This window comes from Sparus aurata, chromosome 5 (genome assembly GCF_900880675.1).
Source record: "Sparus aurata chromosome 5, fSpaAur1.1, whole genome shotgun sequence".
Classification (NCBI taxonomy): domain Eukaryota; kingdom Metazoa; phylum Chordata; class Actinopteri; order Spariformes; family Sparidae; genus Sparus; species Sparus aurata.
The window spans coordinates 32,058,341-32,075,094 of NC_044191.1; the positions used below are offsets into that span (position 1 = coordinate 32,058,341).

General features: G+C 46.6%; 1 protein-coding gene across 1 annotated transcript in view; it reads left to right on the forward strand.

Moving 5' to 3' along the window:
* Positions 1 to 16,754, forward strand: part of wscd2 (WSC domain containing 2) — a 42,284-nt gene that overhangs the window by 12,309 nt on the left and 13,221 nt on the right. The window contains exons 2-3 of the mRNA XM_030417755.1: positions 11,150 to 12,080; positions 15,913 to 16,027. Coding sequence (XP_030273615.1) covers positions 11,693 to 12,080; positions 15,913 to 16,027 — 503 coding nt within the window. The 5' untranslated portion in view covers positions 11,150 to 11,692. The remainder of the gene's footprint in view (positions 1 to 11,149; positions 12,081 to 15,912; positions 16,028 to 16,754) is intronic.

A 16,754-nucleotide genomic window follows, 5' to 3' on the forward strand; every position in this document is an offset into this window, starting at 1 on the left:
GATAAATAAAACCGGACAAAGGTGAAAACATAACCTTCTTGGCGGAGGATGGTATCATATAATGGATTAAACGTATTATTACCTATATTTTATGTCAGGTATTCTGTGCTTTTACCATCAGGACTCGAATCAAATGATGGAAGTCGCACTTCTATTGTGGGCGTCTTCAAAACGTCAGACAACTCTACTGTACTTTTCCACTTTGAAGACGGTGAACAGCAGATTGTTCTCACGCACGAACATCATCACATCCATTGTCGGTGTCAAGCGGTTATCTTTGAATACGTGTCTGCAAAAACAAAACAAACAAAAAAAAACCTAAAATCCTTGACTGTCTCTCTGAATACCTGCTGTTAACCGTGCTTCACGCTGAGACAACAGCTTGTCGTTGCAGGATTTTGTATTGTCTGAAGTGATCCCAGCATGTGGTACCGTGGGGCAAGATCACAACCTTTGTTCCAGACAACATCTTTAGTAACCCCCCTAATCCTCCTGTTTGCCCGGCTTTACATGCTGCAGACTTATCCGGCTCTGAGGGATATAAAATCATCTGAAATCCAAAATGTTAAAACTGTCGACAGCGAGCTGAGAAATGCAAACGGATCAACGGGAGCAGGGTTCAAGGTTCGCGTATGCTGGTATTCAAAGGGCATGTGCTCGGTTTATTCCGTCTGAAAGCAGATCCAGTCGGGTGGGATCACTCTGCGAGACCACACTGGGTTTAAAAAAAAAAAAAAAAGGAAACGGGAAGTGAGATTTCATCAATACTTCAAATGCAGACCAGCCTCAGCCGGACACCATCTCATTCCGCCCCGGCTGTATGTAATGGCTGCGCCTCTGGCAAAGTAATTTTTTCGGACTGAGCTCATTTGTTACAGTGCTTTGAAAATAAATACAAAATGCTCTTTTCATTTTTTTTCCCTCTCATCCAACGGGAGCAGCAGAACAAAAGGAGCTGGAGGAGCCGGCTGCTTGCTTAAGGACACTCCAGCAGAGTGGCTCCTCGTTGACACGGGATCTTGAACGTGCGTGCTTCGGTTAGAGGGGTTCTGGCTCGGCTCGGCTCGGCTCGCCCGGCACTCCGCTGTTCTGCTGCTCTTACTCTGTCCAGCGGAGCAGAAGAAGCTGTGTGACGCGGGAGAACAGTTGTGTCAACATCTCGCTCTGCTGACGAAGGTTGATTATGAAACTACTGTGGGATCAAACTGCTGTGACGGAGGAACGCGGTGCGGTTGACTGAGTCGTGTTCTTATCAATACTTATATAAACAGTGAAACACATGACCAGGTTTAATGCAATAGGAGTCAACCAAACCTTTACTGGCAGCCGGATTCTCTCACGTCATCTCGTTAATCAATCGTACCGGGCTTCAGGCTTGCGTCCGAACACTGTGGTTCAACCAATCAGGGCCCTCTGAGCGACTGCTGGCAGCTACAGGTGTGGTTCAGGTGTTGGCGCTCCCCTACTGTTGATCTGATCGGTTAAAGTCAAAGCTTGTGATCGACAGACGGTTTGTCCCATCGAAGTGCCTGCCCTGTTCCAAGCTGTTTATAAAGATCGTTTCCACTCAATTTAAATCACAGTTTGGGTAAATGTGTGTTGGGTTAGTTGGGATGTGGTTCACCTGGTTTAGCAAGAAAACTTCAATCAATGCACGATCGATCAGAATCCTCGACACCCTCCGTCTGCTCCGACCACCTCCGAGGAACTCCGAGTTCACATCGTAAAGGAAACAGCCAGGAAATTGCATTTACCCAAAAAATTGTCATTTTCAACACAAATGTAAAGTGTAAATGTTGTTTCTAGACAACACGGATGGTAAAGATGACACCAACCTTTCTTTATGTTCAGGTTTAGGCACACAAACCACTTGGTTAGCGTTGGGAAAAAGATCATGTTTCAGCTTAAAATACCTGTTTTGTTCGCCCCCAACATGGCTGAAGATGGCCTCATTGTTTTGTCTGGAAATTGTCTCAAAGAGTTCAGATTGTGTCTCGCTTTTAACGCCGAAACACAGACGTGAACTGTCGTCACTGGCTTCACATCCTCGTTGCCTGTAACTCCACCTCGTGACACCACAGGATATAAACGTAACATGTCAATATGTTACGTAACGTACGTCACGTACAGATTTGGACCGGCGACTGGGCTGCGAGCGCCCGTCCGTCTAATCTAACATCTCGCACAGATTGCAGTCGTGTGTTTTTTTCTGGCCGCTCGTTTTTACAAACGCTCGCAAATAGTAAATAATGAGTCATGTTAGTTTTAAGAATATTAAATAGCAGCCAAAGTGGCTCCAAATATAAGCGAGCCAAACGCCCACTCCTCGGCGCCGCTGAGGACGCTCGTCTTCAGCGCCCAGCGTGGAAAAACAGAGCACCTTGTTCTCGGTTAATAAATAACTGTTTCTTGGCTACATGTTGTAAGATGTGTTTGCAATGCGTTCATGCGTGCTTTCATAGTTTAACTCGTACAATGTGCTGTCGAAGATTGCCTCAGGTTTCATACAGAGGCATTTCCAATCCTCCTCCTCCTCCTCCTCCTCCTCCTCACTCCACCACCACACCAGCGAAACATTTTTCTGAAACCCTCTGCAATCCTCTCTTAAGTCTATTCAAGCACAGAGGACCGAGATTTCGCGGCAGAACTGAGCCGGGAGAATTCGCTTTTAATTAAAGCTGAGAGATCCTCAGTGCTCAGTGGAGGTGGGAGAAGAAAGAGGAGAAAAAAGCTCTTTTCCTCTTTTGAAAAAACGCTGAGCTGCAGATATTCTGTACGGCCCTGAATGAAGAGCTTTGTTAGGGTTGGATAGTGGAAGACATCATTTGATCTCCCATTGACAGCGCCTCCCCTGCTGCAGAATAATTACTTCCTTTATGAAGCCATTAGAGGGGACCGATTCAAGTGATTGTTTCTCAAATGTCCATCTATGTGGCCAACTGGGATCTGGGGAGTGGCGGGCGGCTACTGAGGGTCGGGTTTGAAACTCACAGCAGGAATCTGGGATATCTCTCTCTGTTCGCAGCACATCATTAGTGTCACGGCTATCTTTCATGCTGGAATCAAACCCCCTTTTTTTCCCCCTCTCCCCTTTTCACTTCTTTTCTTTCCCCTCGTTCCCTCAGATTTACAAACAGACTGCATGACCGAGCGAGTTCCACAAGGAGGAGAATTACCGCTAATCCAGATTTTCTGCAAATGATTTGTTCTGTTTTTGTCTCGCTGCTCGCACCTAATTGAACTCTGCTGCCGCTCACAAAAGCAGCTATTATTCCTCCCATTCTCTTTTATGTCAGTCGCTTATCACTACCTGCTGGTGGAAGTGTTCGCAATCGTCAGCCGCTCGGTTACAATGCGGGCAGCTTAATGTTACCGGGGCGCCCGTCAAAGACGAGGATTAATTTTAGACCCCTTTCATTTACTTCTCTTTCCGAGCTAAAGGTCGTCCGCTGAGCTAAATGGACCAATAAGTATTGTGAGGATTACAATGAGCTTTATTCCCCGGCCAGCGACTTAATTTTAAAGCTATACAGAGTGCGCATTAAAACTCTTCCAGTGATTGGTCGGTTTAACCCGGTTCAGCTGAGAGGCCGCAAACCGCCAGAACACAACAATCATATCATGATGGAAACAACCGTCTCTGGAACGTGACGTTTTGGACCTTCTGGCCAAAATCTGAAATCTGAAATCTCAAATCGACGTGAGTGCTGCATGAGCGATTTGACTGAGGTGACGTTGTTTTATCTTTGCAGCATCTGCACTGATATGTATTGTGACTTATTATCCAACATATACACGGATACTGATTCTGTGATCTGTGATAAGCTGATAATCAACCAAAACGATCGATCTTACTCGTGTATTTATGGGGATATTGATAAAATCGCTCAGGACTCCAGGGTGCAACTGTTCGAGTCAAACGTGCACCCAAAAAAATCAGTCAAGTGCGACAACACTTCCACAAGTACATCACACAACCAGTTGCTGTGTCTCAATGCACCGCTACGATCCTTCGTGGCCTCACATATCCCAAGATTCTTTGCACGAAACCCTGGTGCAACAAGAGTGTGAGACTCCCCCCCTTCCCCATCCTCCAAGCACCAGCAGGAATAGCATTTTTAAATGGTTTTATTAACAAACATGGATTGTACACGAACATGCATGCTGGCAGTCTGGAACAATGGAGGAGAGAGCCCACAGGAACTGGAGAGAAGCCGGCCTTTAAACCCTCATCTTCCAGGCAGGAACCAATCAGCTCCCAGGGACAACCTACAACCACTCAAACACACCTGCAACCAATCACACACTCATTACTCTCACTCAGGTCAAAAGGAATATTTAAAACGGACAAACATTTATGACCTCTAGGGTCATAACAACGCCCGAAAAAGACAAAAGAAAGAGAGAGAATGGCGACATCGCGTGGCATAGATCGTCACTTTCGCGGGCCTGGGCGGCAGAAATCGTGACGTAAGGGTAAAACATCTGGTGATGCAACCAGGAAGTGCTCCAAAGGCTAGACCGTCACATTTAACAAGGTCTCTCTCCGAAGGACTCGCTGCAAAGGCCGAGTCCTTCGAAGGATGCAGACCCTGAATTGAGACACAGCAAGTGTATGTCACAGTTTCAAACATGGTGAGGACTGAATGCAGGGAGGAGACAGGAAGTTACAAAAAAAAAAAAAATGCAAGCAACAAAGGCGAGAAGAGTGAAGTCCACTACAGCAAAGGCAAGCGGTCAAAACACAGGCAACACAACAGAAATAACAAAGATTAAACCAACAAAGAGCGAGGGGGAAACACAGCTGAGGTACAAACTACACTAACGAGGAGATGAGGTTCAGGTGGAGGTAAAGGTGTTGACGCTGTGAAATACGACTGCGGTGAATCTGAGCTGAGCAGTTCCCCGATTTTGTTAAGTCTTACGCACCTGAGTCAAGTTTTCCGATCCTTTCTCGTAGAATCAACAAACCGGCGAGATGCTTTCACCGCGTTCTGGGGAAAAAGGTGCTGAAAACCTCCTGATGGATCTGAACTTTGGGATGTAAAAAGATACCGTCTGTGCGTTTTGTTTTCATAGTCAGCAGTCAGACTGTTTTTCCCTTTTTCAGACCTTTTTTACTGACGCAGGTAAAACAAAGTGTCACAGTACAGCTGCCACCTGGTTCGCTGACGTGAATCTGCTCAGCTATGTGCATTTAAATTTAATAACGTTTCGTGGTCGAGCTCGAATGAAACCGTGCAGCTCAGTCTCACGTATTTTTTTTTTTACATCTTGTGTCGTTAACCTCTCAGCACGACAATGGCGAGAAGTCAACGGCAGAAGCGAGGAGACGCTGGAAAATCTTATATCAGACAGATGTTCAGCTAACAGGTCACTTCCTGGTAAACAACAAGCTGTAAACGACCACGTGTGCGTCGGAGCGGTATTTTTGGAAACTGTATCTCGTGGTATGTGAAGTGGCGCTCAACGCCGAGGCAGAGGAGGCTCAGAGATGCTCGTTGGTTTCTTCTCTCCTCGCTTCATATAATCCGTCACACCTCGGAGATTCTTGCAGACATCTCCGCTGATGAGCTTTCCTTTTTGAGTGGCCCCTGGTAATTAAGCGTGTTGGGCTTTAAGCCAGTCACTAATGCGGGCACACACCGAGATCAGACGCAGGTTTAATTTAAGGCGGCTGAAGCGAAAGAAAAAAGAAAGAAACGGATGCCAAAACTGGGGCGCATGGTGTGGTTAACCTTTGGCCAAACACCAAGAAAAGAGAGCGGTTCTATCAGTGTGACGCTGCTGTTATTGGAAGCCGTCATGTTCACACTCCAGTTTTTTCAGAAGTCAGGTGCTCTTAAAGGGATATTCCGGTGTAAATTTAATCCATGGTCTAACACACCATGAAACTAGACTCCCTCTCGAGAGATCAAGTTAGCAGACCGCTAATTTACGGAGTTTTATCAACATCAGAAACGACCGCACGACAACAATACACTGCAGTAAATGGATCCAAATATAAACCGCCACCAAAAAGCTACAAATAATGCTCAGAACAGCACCAAACTTCAGCAACAGTACAAATAGGGTCTCAGCACATAGTCCGGGGCATCTAACCTCCGCTAGCTTAGCTGGATTTCTATTGGGAAGCTAAAAACAGATTTCAACTCTCCTCCATCAGCTTCCGGGTCGGGGAAGTCCCGACGCGACGATTACCGAGTGCGGTTAGAAATGCTCAATTCCGTTCTTTTCCCTGTCCGCTCTCGATAATAACTGCTATAAACTGGCAGGTAAGACACATATGAACTTTGATTGCTTTTCCATGGAGTCATAATCATACATTTTCATCCATGAGCCGCGGAACTCTACTGCACTCGGTAATCGACTCGTCGGGACTTCCCGTCAACAGGAAGCTGCTGCAGAAGAGTGGTAAATTTAGTCAGCTTTTCAGTAGAAATCCAGCTAAGCTAGCGGAGGTTAGATGCCCCGGACTATGTGCTGAGACCCTATTTGTACTGTTGCTGAAGTTTGGTGCTGTTCTGAGCATTATTTGTGGCTTTTTGGTGGCGGTTTATATTTGGATCCATTTACTGCAGTGTATTGTTGTCGTGCGGTCGTTTCTGAGGTTGATAAAACTCCGTAAATTAGCGGTCTGCTAACTTGATCTCTCGAGAGGGAGTCTAACACAGTTTCACGTGTGTTAGACCATGGATTAAACCCTCATTCAGAGACGCTCTCATGCAACCTCGCTTTCTTTCTGGTGGTCTCGAGTTTTTTTCACCCCCTCGTTCGGGGTCTGTAATGAGACAACTTCTACCAAGTCGGATTGGCCCCCGGAAACAAACTCTGTAAACCTGAATGCGAGCGTGGCCGGCGTTATCACCGCGGGAGGAATGTGATCTTTTAGTTTGATTTGATTTGACAAACACAGCTAATGCACACTGGCAGGCCAAAACACACTAGGAGAGCGGAAAAGACAGGCCTTGGGGTTGAGGGAAGGGTCACGGCTGCTGCTGCTAACGCTGTTAACCCTTCTGCTGCCGAACGTGCTGAGGGCATGTTACAGTACAGTACAGTTACAGGACGGGACTGTATGTCCACAGAGAACACTCAGATGTTTTCCTTTTCCCGCTAATGCTGCTGGCACGGCACCGGATAACCTCGTCTTCCTGCAACTGTTAACACGGTTTGTTTCTTGCTTCTGTTAATGACCATCAGTGCTCAGAGCCTCGCCGTACAGTTACCCTTCCCCTGTACTTTTTTCTAACTTTAACCACTGTGAAAACACAGCAAGCAGAAAGAAAACTGTGGGAGGATATCACAACTAATTTAATTCAGCTGGTGTGATTCTGAGCTCGAGAGTTTTGAGGTCTCGCAGTCCCAAAAGCCTCACCCACGTCTGAGTTTAAAGAATGCTTTCTGGCAATCGGCAGACGGGGGGGGGGGGGGGATGGAAATTGATTTCATCTGCACGACCGAGAAACACACAAAAAAAACTGCATAATCCATCTGCTTCCATCAGGACAAAACATCCAACTCTTAAACATATTCGGCCCCCTCGGTTCAGATCTGTGAGTGTTTGTCTTTTTGTGTTTTTAACATCTTGCATTCTTGGCAGTTTCTTTCCTTCTAGCTAAAAAAAAAAGAGTAATGAATTATCACACCGTTGGAAGCCTCCTAGCAGCTTTTTGTGTGAAAGTTTTTTTTTTTTGTCTTAGTAGTATCACACGTCTGTCTTGCTCAATCCTTCCCGTCCCTGGTCAATGAGTCCCAGGACAGAGATGAGGAGCGTTTATGGATTGACTCGTGGAGCCGTTCGCCTGCAGCACAAGCCGAGCTGGCGCGCTCAACAAAGATTAACTTTGACGTTTCCTCCTCTAAATCCGCTCTGATTAAATATTTGCTGGCTCATTTAATATGAATGTGAATTAATGGTCAGTCAGTGAGTTCATGTCCGCTCCACTTGAGTAATTGCCGTGATTTGGCAGAAAGACCTCCGCAGCACCTCCCATCTCTCGTCTGCTGGATTTCCTCTTTCACTGTCCGTCTGTTTACACGTGTCACGCCTGATTTCTATCCACCGGTCGCTGACCCCAACCTGCTACAAATGTGAAAAATACTCACTTGTTTTGTCTCTCGATGGTGTGAACTTACAGCATGTGATGCTACGATGTGAGGGACGCGTTAGCGACACGACTCGAAGGCTCGGCAACGTTGGTCCGGACTGAAAAATCTCAATTAATAGATGCTTTTTTTTAACTTTTTCATTTTTAGGGCATTTGGCAGACGCAGTAATTCATACATTCATACACTGATGTCAGTGGCTGCATGTGCAAGGTGCTGACCAGCAAATCAGGAGAAGTTTTGGGTTCAGTGTCTTGCCCAAGGACACTTCAACATGCAGACCAGGGGACTCGAACAAGCAACCTTCTGATAACAAGACACTGGCTCTATCTCTGAGCCACAGAGGCATTGAATGGTGGTGTAAACGTTCATGTTACTCTGTAAAAACTGTTAAAAGAAAAAAAAAAAGCCTGTACAGCTCCTGATTTTCCCATCAGCCTCAGCTGTACTTTGTATCATTGTTAAAAATTCACAGTTATGAGCATGCAAACACACGTTAACCATTAAACCAGCCGATCATCAGCAAGTTAGCTTTTCCACGGTGAGCACGTAGCATGCTATTCTTAGCATTTAGCACTGCATACAGCATAAGTCCAGTTCCACAGTGTCACAGTGGACCGAGGACTCTTCAGGACCGTCCGCATGAAGAACAATAACTTCACATCATATTGTTTTCACACCACAACCATAATGACGACCAGTGTTGGGGGTCACTTGTTACAGAGTAATCTGTTCCTGCTCACTGGGCCGCATGTGCATTTTCCTGAGCCGTCAACACGACTGGAGCACGATGCACAGATAGTCATCGTTCATCAGCGCGGACGCTCACAGCGCCATCGTTATAGTTACTGTCTTGCGCTCGGGTCTCGTCTCTTTTTACCTCATACGATATGACGCGTCCGTACAGCTGCAGCTTGATTTCATCCGCGCTGTTGTTTCTGTCAGCTGAACCTGCAAATGAGCCGCGAGTTAGATTTCATTTTCGCAACTAGAGGGGGTTCAATTATTAACCAGTAATGAGCCTGTGTGTGTGGTCGTCGTGCATTCATGAGCCCGGGTGGGTGTCACATGTTCTGGATCCTTATGTCGCTTTCTCCATCTGTTCGACCCCCACCCAGCAGAACACAAGTCCTCCTTTTTTTTTGGCCACCATACGTTGACACAACAGCCCACACAGCCCTGATATAACGCTCTGTTAGGCAACGTCTTTGCTTTCAATCCCACCAGGAGGCCACACTACGTTTTCAGGCCACCGTCTCCCTCCACGGCGAGTCGGGAGAGAGAGTCGTGTTGAAATACTCACTCCTATTTATCCATTTAGACCTCGTAACCTTGTCTGGGAACTTAACCTAGATATGATTACATCGCTCTAAAGCAAACAAATGGTCCAGTTTGAAACAAAGAACGGCTTGTTTGAGTTACTGCGCATCGTCCGTCCTGAAATGCGAAGCATCGCTCCGTCGACGAGGAGAAGAAACAGAGGGATACTCCTCAGTATTGTTTCAGCTGTGGAGCTGCAGAAATGGATATTATACTGTGTGTTTGTGGAGCAAAAAGGCCGATCATGGGAATGAAAAGATCACCGAAGTTACCTGACAACTCGAAGAACACGCAGGGGAAGGAATAGTTTGTTAAATATGAGAAGTTTGATACCTTACCAAGTATATAAGTTTCCTAAAAACCTGACGGATAACGAGTGAACCCAGTGTTAAAATAATAAGTGAGCAGTTTAATAATATATTCCAACCTGAGCTACGGTTTTCGTTGGTGTTTCGTCAGCTGAAACTATCAGACACACTTTTTCCTCCTTTTCATGAAACTGTGAAGCTGAATAAACAAGACGTCTTCATGTCTTTCATGTCCTGAGTGTAAATCGTAAAAACTCTGACTCATCAGCCGCGGCGTCCTTCATTTATACACCTACCTCAGAACATTTAGAGTTTGAACTTTGACTCGGGAGAAAATGAACCAAAAACACTGAATAATTAAAACGCAGACAAAGTATGTGTAATAACAAACCGTCCCTGCAGGAACACTGAGGCAGGATTTTTCTTTTTTTCTTTTTTTGGAGAAGTCAGTCCAGGATGAGGGTTTGTCTTTGTGCCCGGATGCTGTGGACTGAACCTCATGACTAGAATGTGATCCATTTCTCCTTGAGGGTCTCCCGGACTCTTCCCAGACCAACACAGGGGGAAGTAGAGGGGCGGGTGGTGGTGGTGGTGGTGGTGGTGTGGGGTCTGCGGTGCCATTGAGGTTTCAGGTGACAGGATTTGTCCCGAGGCAGACAGAGAGCCACAAGGGCGAGTGTCCCCTCCAATGTGCTGGAAAATTCCCTGACCCCGAGGAGTGTTGCGTTACACCTTCCAATTGTGGCCTCGCCGGGCTCGTCCCAGAACAGAGACGCCTTTGAGAGGGAGAGAGAGATCCAGCCGTCCTTCTGTCAAGAAACGCAGCGAATCTGCGCAGGAATCTCAAACGCAGCTACGATAAAGTTTTGTTAACCTCGCCGCTCTTTGATCGCCGACTGAGCCCGTTTGCTCTTTTTCCTGTCGCACAGTGGCACAAATTACCGTCGCCTCAGATCATCTCAGAGTGACGCTTTTTAATTTGCCTTCTGTTCCCACACACACACACACTTGTTCCCAAAGACGCGAGTGAAACCGCTGCAGGGCACAGCTTTGTTTTCGTGTCTCCCCTTCTAGTTTAACCTAATTTGTTAAAGATCACGGTGAGCTGAAGCTTGTTGCAGTTAAGCTCTTCCGACTTGTTTGCTGCACAGACTAACCACACGGATGCATTTCCGCAGACTCGGTTGCTTTTTGTGCCTTGACTTGTCTTTGTTTCCAAATGATGTTCACGTTGACAGAAAGCAGGAGAACGAGGACGGTTTAAACTCGTGACTCCGGTTGGAGGAGAGATCAGTCATGCTGTGTTCAAGCCGAGCGGGAAGGTGTGTTTGTGTTTCCATGCACGTGTTATGAAAGTTACTCAGGTGTTCAACCTTTCCTTCTTTTTCTCTTTGTGTGTGTCTTTGCTGCAGATGGTGAGTCGAACGCTCCCTCTCCTGGAATCGTCTCGGTGAATAGACGGCGGCGTGGGAATGAAAAGATCTCACGCTGAATAAAAAAAAAACAAAAACCAAACCCTTCTTCCTTCTGCACAGCGTGGGAGAAAGTGCCACCGCTGAGCTGGTGTGGCATCTTTGTGGGCTGATAATTGGAGTGAAAGCGGTGTTGGGTGATCATCTTTCACTCGGAGCCACTCACCTTTCATGCCGCGGCCTCAGAGCCGGCTCTCGGGGTTGGACTGTCAGCGGGGACGGAGGCGACCGGCGGAGCTGCACAGTGCGCGGCTGTAAAGCATCTTCCTCATGAGACTGAAGAGGCGTACTTGAGGGAAAACGTCATGCAGCTTCGTCGGTGACCTTCACGCAGGATTAAGACACTTTGACAGACTTTTTCTTCGTTTTCTTCTTGGGCCCGGCGGGGCTGTCTGGCTGCAGCAGGGCGAGCCGGCGTTGATTCTTCTGCTTTATGAGTTTTCATCATTGGGAGAGCGTGTCTGAGTGGCAGGGGGAGCCAACATGGCCAAGCCTCTGCTGAAGATACAGCGCTACTTCCGCAGGAAACCCGTGCGATTCTTCTCCCTCATCCTCCTCTACCTGACGGCCGGGAGCCTCGTGTTCCTGCACTCCGGCTTTGTCGGGGACAGCGGCCCCGGAGCCAGAGGGGGCCGGGACTCGCCGGTAGCTTCCGAGATGGGCAGCCGGACTTCGCTGTCTGACGCTCGGGGGCTCGGCATCATGAGCCGAGTGTTTAAGGAGACGCGCAGGTCGGGACGGAGGTTCGGACCCCCGTGGATGAAAAAGGCCAGGCAGGAGGGTCAGGAGGTGCGCAGGGGGGGAGACTACACCAACAACTGGAACCGAGCACTCAAAGGACGCAGTGCCAAAGACGTGGACGACGGAAGAGGTGAGTTTACACCGAGACTGCACACTTCAGCGCTCTGATCTGATCTCACCATGCAAAACACAGAAGATTAATAACGGTGAATAATTAAAGATGAGATTTGACTGTTCAAAGAAGTGCAGCCATGCGATGCAGCGCGCACTAAACCGCAACAACAAACACATTTTAAACGAGGGGAATAATCTCAAATAAAGCCGGCAGCTGCAGAAATAATTACAGTCACAACATTAATTATTATAACAACTGAATTCTTGTTTTAAACACGATCGTAACAATTATTATAATGACCTCCCGCTGTTCTTCTCTGAAACATGGCCGCTAATTAGAATATTCAACAAAATTGTGAGAAATTAAAACTTTTTTTTTTTCACAACGGGGTGATTTATGATGCACATCTGCTGCCAAACACACAGGCAGCACTTTACCCCCCAGCACTCCATGTTGATATGAAATTGATTCGGAGTCGTCTCTGATTACAAACTGCAGCATGTTGACGACGGAGAGTCCCCGGTTTGTAATTGGTCCTGAAGGAAATCTCTCGAGAGTGAAGAGAGATGATGATTATGATTAAGCCCCTCTTGTTTGTCTGAGAGCGAATCCTTCCAGGGTCTCTCACACACACACACACACACACACACACACACACACGACGCCGCAGCTGCAGCCTGTCGCTCTTCAGCCACACTCGAGCCGCGCCGTCGACACTTTTATCTGCTCTGTGTGTATAAAACCGTCAGACGAGGTTTACATGTAAACTTCCTGACTGGCATGTGACATCTTATCGAACCGCACAACGTTTTGACAACACCAGCGCGAGGACAGGAAGTGTGTTTCCTCGGATGGGACGAAAAATATCCTGCTTATATTCCCTTTTCACAGTGAAACCTGATCAAAGAGCTGATTGGAGGATATCACTTTACTCACTTGGCCCACTTCCTGTCTTCCTCCTCTCTCCTTTTCTTACCGTCAGTGCACTGCTGGATGGAGTATGAATTATTTAATTAAAACAACCAAACAATGGATATATCTCCAACACGTTTCACTCACATTCCTCTCTTTCAGTAAAACCTCAGTGTCAAAGTAGGAATGATGAGGATTTCGGTCCTGGCGACGGCACGTGCATTTTTATGTGGAGGCGGCAGAACAAACTGTTGTTGCTTTAATAAAGAAGTCAGGCTGTAATCTTCCTCTCCGTCACTCTGTCGGCGACGGCCGAGCGATCAGGACTTTGTTACCTCGCTGAGAAGTTGGAGGTGTGCGTCACAGGAAGCTCATCGAGGCTGCTCCGCCTCTGCAGTATCTCCAAAAAATGGCCGCCGACTTGTTTTGCGGCACACGTTTGATGAACGAGAGCTCGCTGATAAAAAACACATTGCAGTTCCTGTGACTACTTCATAATAAAAGTCAACTCGTGCTGCAGAAGATGAGCGCTTTTAATGTGAAGCTGCAGCAGAAGGAAACGTTCAGCATGAATGAGCAGTAACACAACACAGTCAGGGAAAGTTTCGTATTCCACAAAACATTTCTGCAGCTTCACAGCAAAGTTACAGCGTTCTCCTGAAGAGCTGAAGTTATAAAATATAAACAAAAAAAAACATAACACGGCTCCACACAGCTCTTCCAGGATAAACCTAAAAGTCTTCGCAGCCACTTCAGATGATGGTGGGCGATAGCGCTCGTAGCTTAGCAGCTTCAGAGAAGACTCCCGCCTTCAAAAACGGTGTCAATAACATCTTTTTTTCAAAATAAATATGGGCTCTCAGGGCGTCTGGATGGTGTGGAACAAGCTGTATAGAGCAGGTTTTATACTTTTGTTTCTCCGCTCACATCATTTATTTAGGGGGAATGCTGCGTTGCTGTTTTGCCGCAAAGCTGAAGAAACTTCTCGCCGGCTACAAAACTTTCCCCGCTAGCGAGTAGAAAATGATCTTCCTTTTTCATGCTGTAGCTGGTTGATATAGTTACTATTTTTATGTTATTGGGCAGCCTCTTCTTACTGAAGCTCTCGGATAAATGTAGGGGAGTAAAAACCAGAATATGATCTCATCTACATGTTGAAATAGAAGTACAGAGTAACATAACATGATATACCAAAGTTCAACACTGTAGCTGAAGTGTAGAAATGGGACGAAGTAAAACTACATCAATAATTAAACTAGAATAAAGAAGGAGAAGCAGCTCATTATGTTTTTTCCCACTCGTTAAAAGCATTCAGCTCAGCAGCTGGTCCAGGTATGACCTGCTTGTTTCTATTTATTCGTCTCTGTGACATCTTAAAATAGACACTGAATGTCCATAAATCACTCCTGTGGTTTTAAAAACTCTGTCGTGGGTTGTGTTGGTTTCTGGTTTCCCCTCCAGAGTGCCGTTCAGGCAGGAAGACGATCCAATCTGCCCCCAAACCATCAAACATGAGCGTCTGACTGTGGAGGCTGCTGTCTGTCCTGATGGTTAACTCTCTCTGCTGCAGGACAGACGCCGGCCTCTCTGAGCCTCGGGAGAAAATATATTCTATTACAAAAACCCTGAGTCATAGTACAGCGCGGTGCCTCGCTGCACATTACGGTGCATAATGTTGAAGAACAGCGTCTCACTCGTACGGCGTCGAGCATCTCTTCAGCTAAACAAACACGTTTACACTGCAGATCTGATCAAATGAGGGTCTCGGCCCTCCTCCGCTCCTCCCATCCTTCCCCGTGTCTGAAAAAGCGACCTCGCAGGACTTCAGCTGAGAAGTAATAATTGAGTAATTAGCAGCATCAAAGCGTTCGTTTGCTCATACGTGCAGCACCGCTCATTACTCTGCAGTCGTAAAAAAAAAACACCTCCTGAAAGCCGGTTATATGTTTCCTCTCCTCGTTCTCACCGGCTTCTGAAATCAAACTGGGGAGAATATTGCAGCCTGAGATGCAGAACACAGCACATGAACACATTTGCACTGCGTGGTGCAGTAGCACGGGAGCATATTGTACTGAAGGCAAAACAGGAGCAGACTTGGAAGGAGTATCTCTGAAACACTGTTGACTTCAGTTACCAGGATCCTCTGGAGGTTTCTGTGCAGCGGCGCTGAAAGTATGAAACAGACTCGCTTATAATGCTGCGGACACGTCACTTGTTTCATCCCGTGCCCTTGTGTCCTAACCGAGCAGGGATATATATATATATATATTCAACATGAGCTCCACGCCTCACTTGAATCAGCCTCTCCCCTCCTCATGAAGCAGATTATTTTCCGGCCCGACAATAGTTAAGAGAAAGATTACGGCTGAATCCTGCGGCACACCACATGCTGCTCGAACGCAACGCAGGCCTTTTGACCAGAACAATTAAAGTAATGCAAGGGACTAGGACTCATTTAGCTATTAACAGAGGCTCAGAGGGGGTAATGGCAACAGCACAGATGGCGAGAGCTGGTTTGTTATTTAAAAAGGTACAGTCGGGCGGGTGCAGCTCGGCCAGGGAGGGAGGGAGGGAGGGAGGGAGGGAAGGAAGGAAGCTGTTGAGGGGTAGCTGCCTCTGCAGAGGTTCACTGAAGCCCAACCCCCAACCCACACACACACACACACACACACACACACACACACTTGTGAAATAATGCAGAGATGACTGCCACTACAGTTACAGGCCACTAGAAGGGGATGTGTGTCTTCATAAATAGATAAAGACTCTGCCCCAGTTTGGACTCCTCATGCTCTTTGTAACTACCCTGTTAGATGCTCCTGCTGCAGATAGTATTCACTTCACGGTGAACGTGTCTATCTATTCTCACAATGCGCCCGTTTACGTAACTAAAAGTATATTTTTCTCTGTCTCTCTTCTTTTTTTTTTCCCCCAGCAAAGTATATCGGCTGCTACATCGATGACACACAGAAAAGAGCGCTGAGAGGAGTTTCCTTTTTCGACTACAAAAAAATGACTGTGTTCCGTTGCCAGGACAACTGTGCAGAAAGGTACGAGAGAGAAATGAAAAAGCATCCACTCCAGATATCCCTCCTCATCTCACTTATTTTATTTTTCTAACGTCAGACATAAAGTACAGAGGAGCTGAAAACACTGACGCTGATGAAAAGGCGCCTCGTCCTCAGTAGCAGATCTGATGTTGCTTGTCACGGATATGAAAAGATCTTTGATGTGCAAAATAGTTAATAGCACAATGTACAGAAGACGAAATGTTATAATCAAATTGCAGTCTCACAAAGCAGTATGTGATTTCTGCCACTAGAGGCCTCTCTACCAAAACAAAACAAAAGATGGAAGTAACGCGAGATTGTGGGAGTTGACGTCTGCAAAACCACCGTTTCAAGTTTAATCCAGGTTGTGTTTCTCGCTCTCTGACTCTCCAGGAAGTTCTGGTGAAAGGCCACCAGATGAAACATTAGCACCATTATCTTGAGCAGAATAAAAGAGTTCTCCATTTTGATGCTCAGATGTTATTATAATATCTCAACTATCGACGAACATCTTTGTTTATCACCATGAGAACTGGGCACAAAGCCTGTGCAGATGACGGTCATGTGATACGACTGAAAGCTCTACAGGCTATTAAATCGCCTTTAAGGTGCAATTATGTCAGCTGTCAGTTTAGTGTGTGATCTAATGACACAGAAGAATAACGTCACTGTCAGACTAGAGCACAGTATGTGGCCAAACGTATATGATGAGCAATCTTACTGCTAC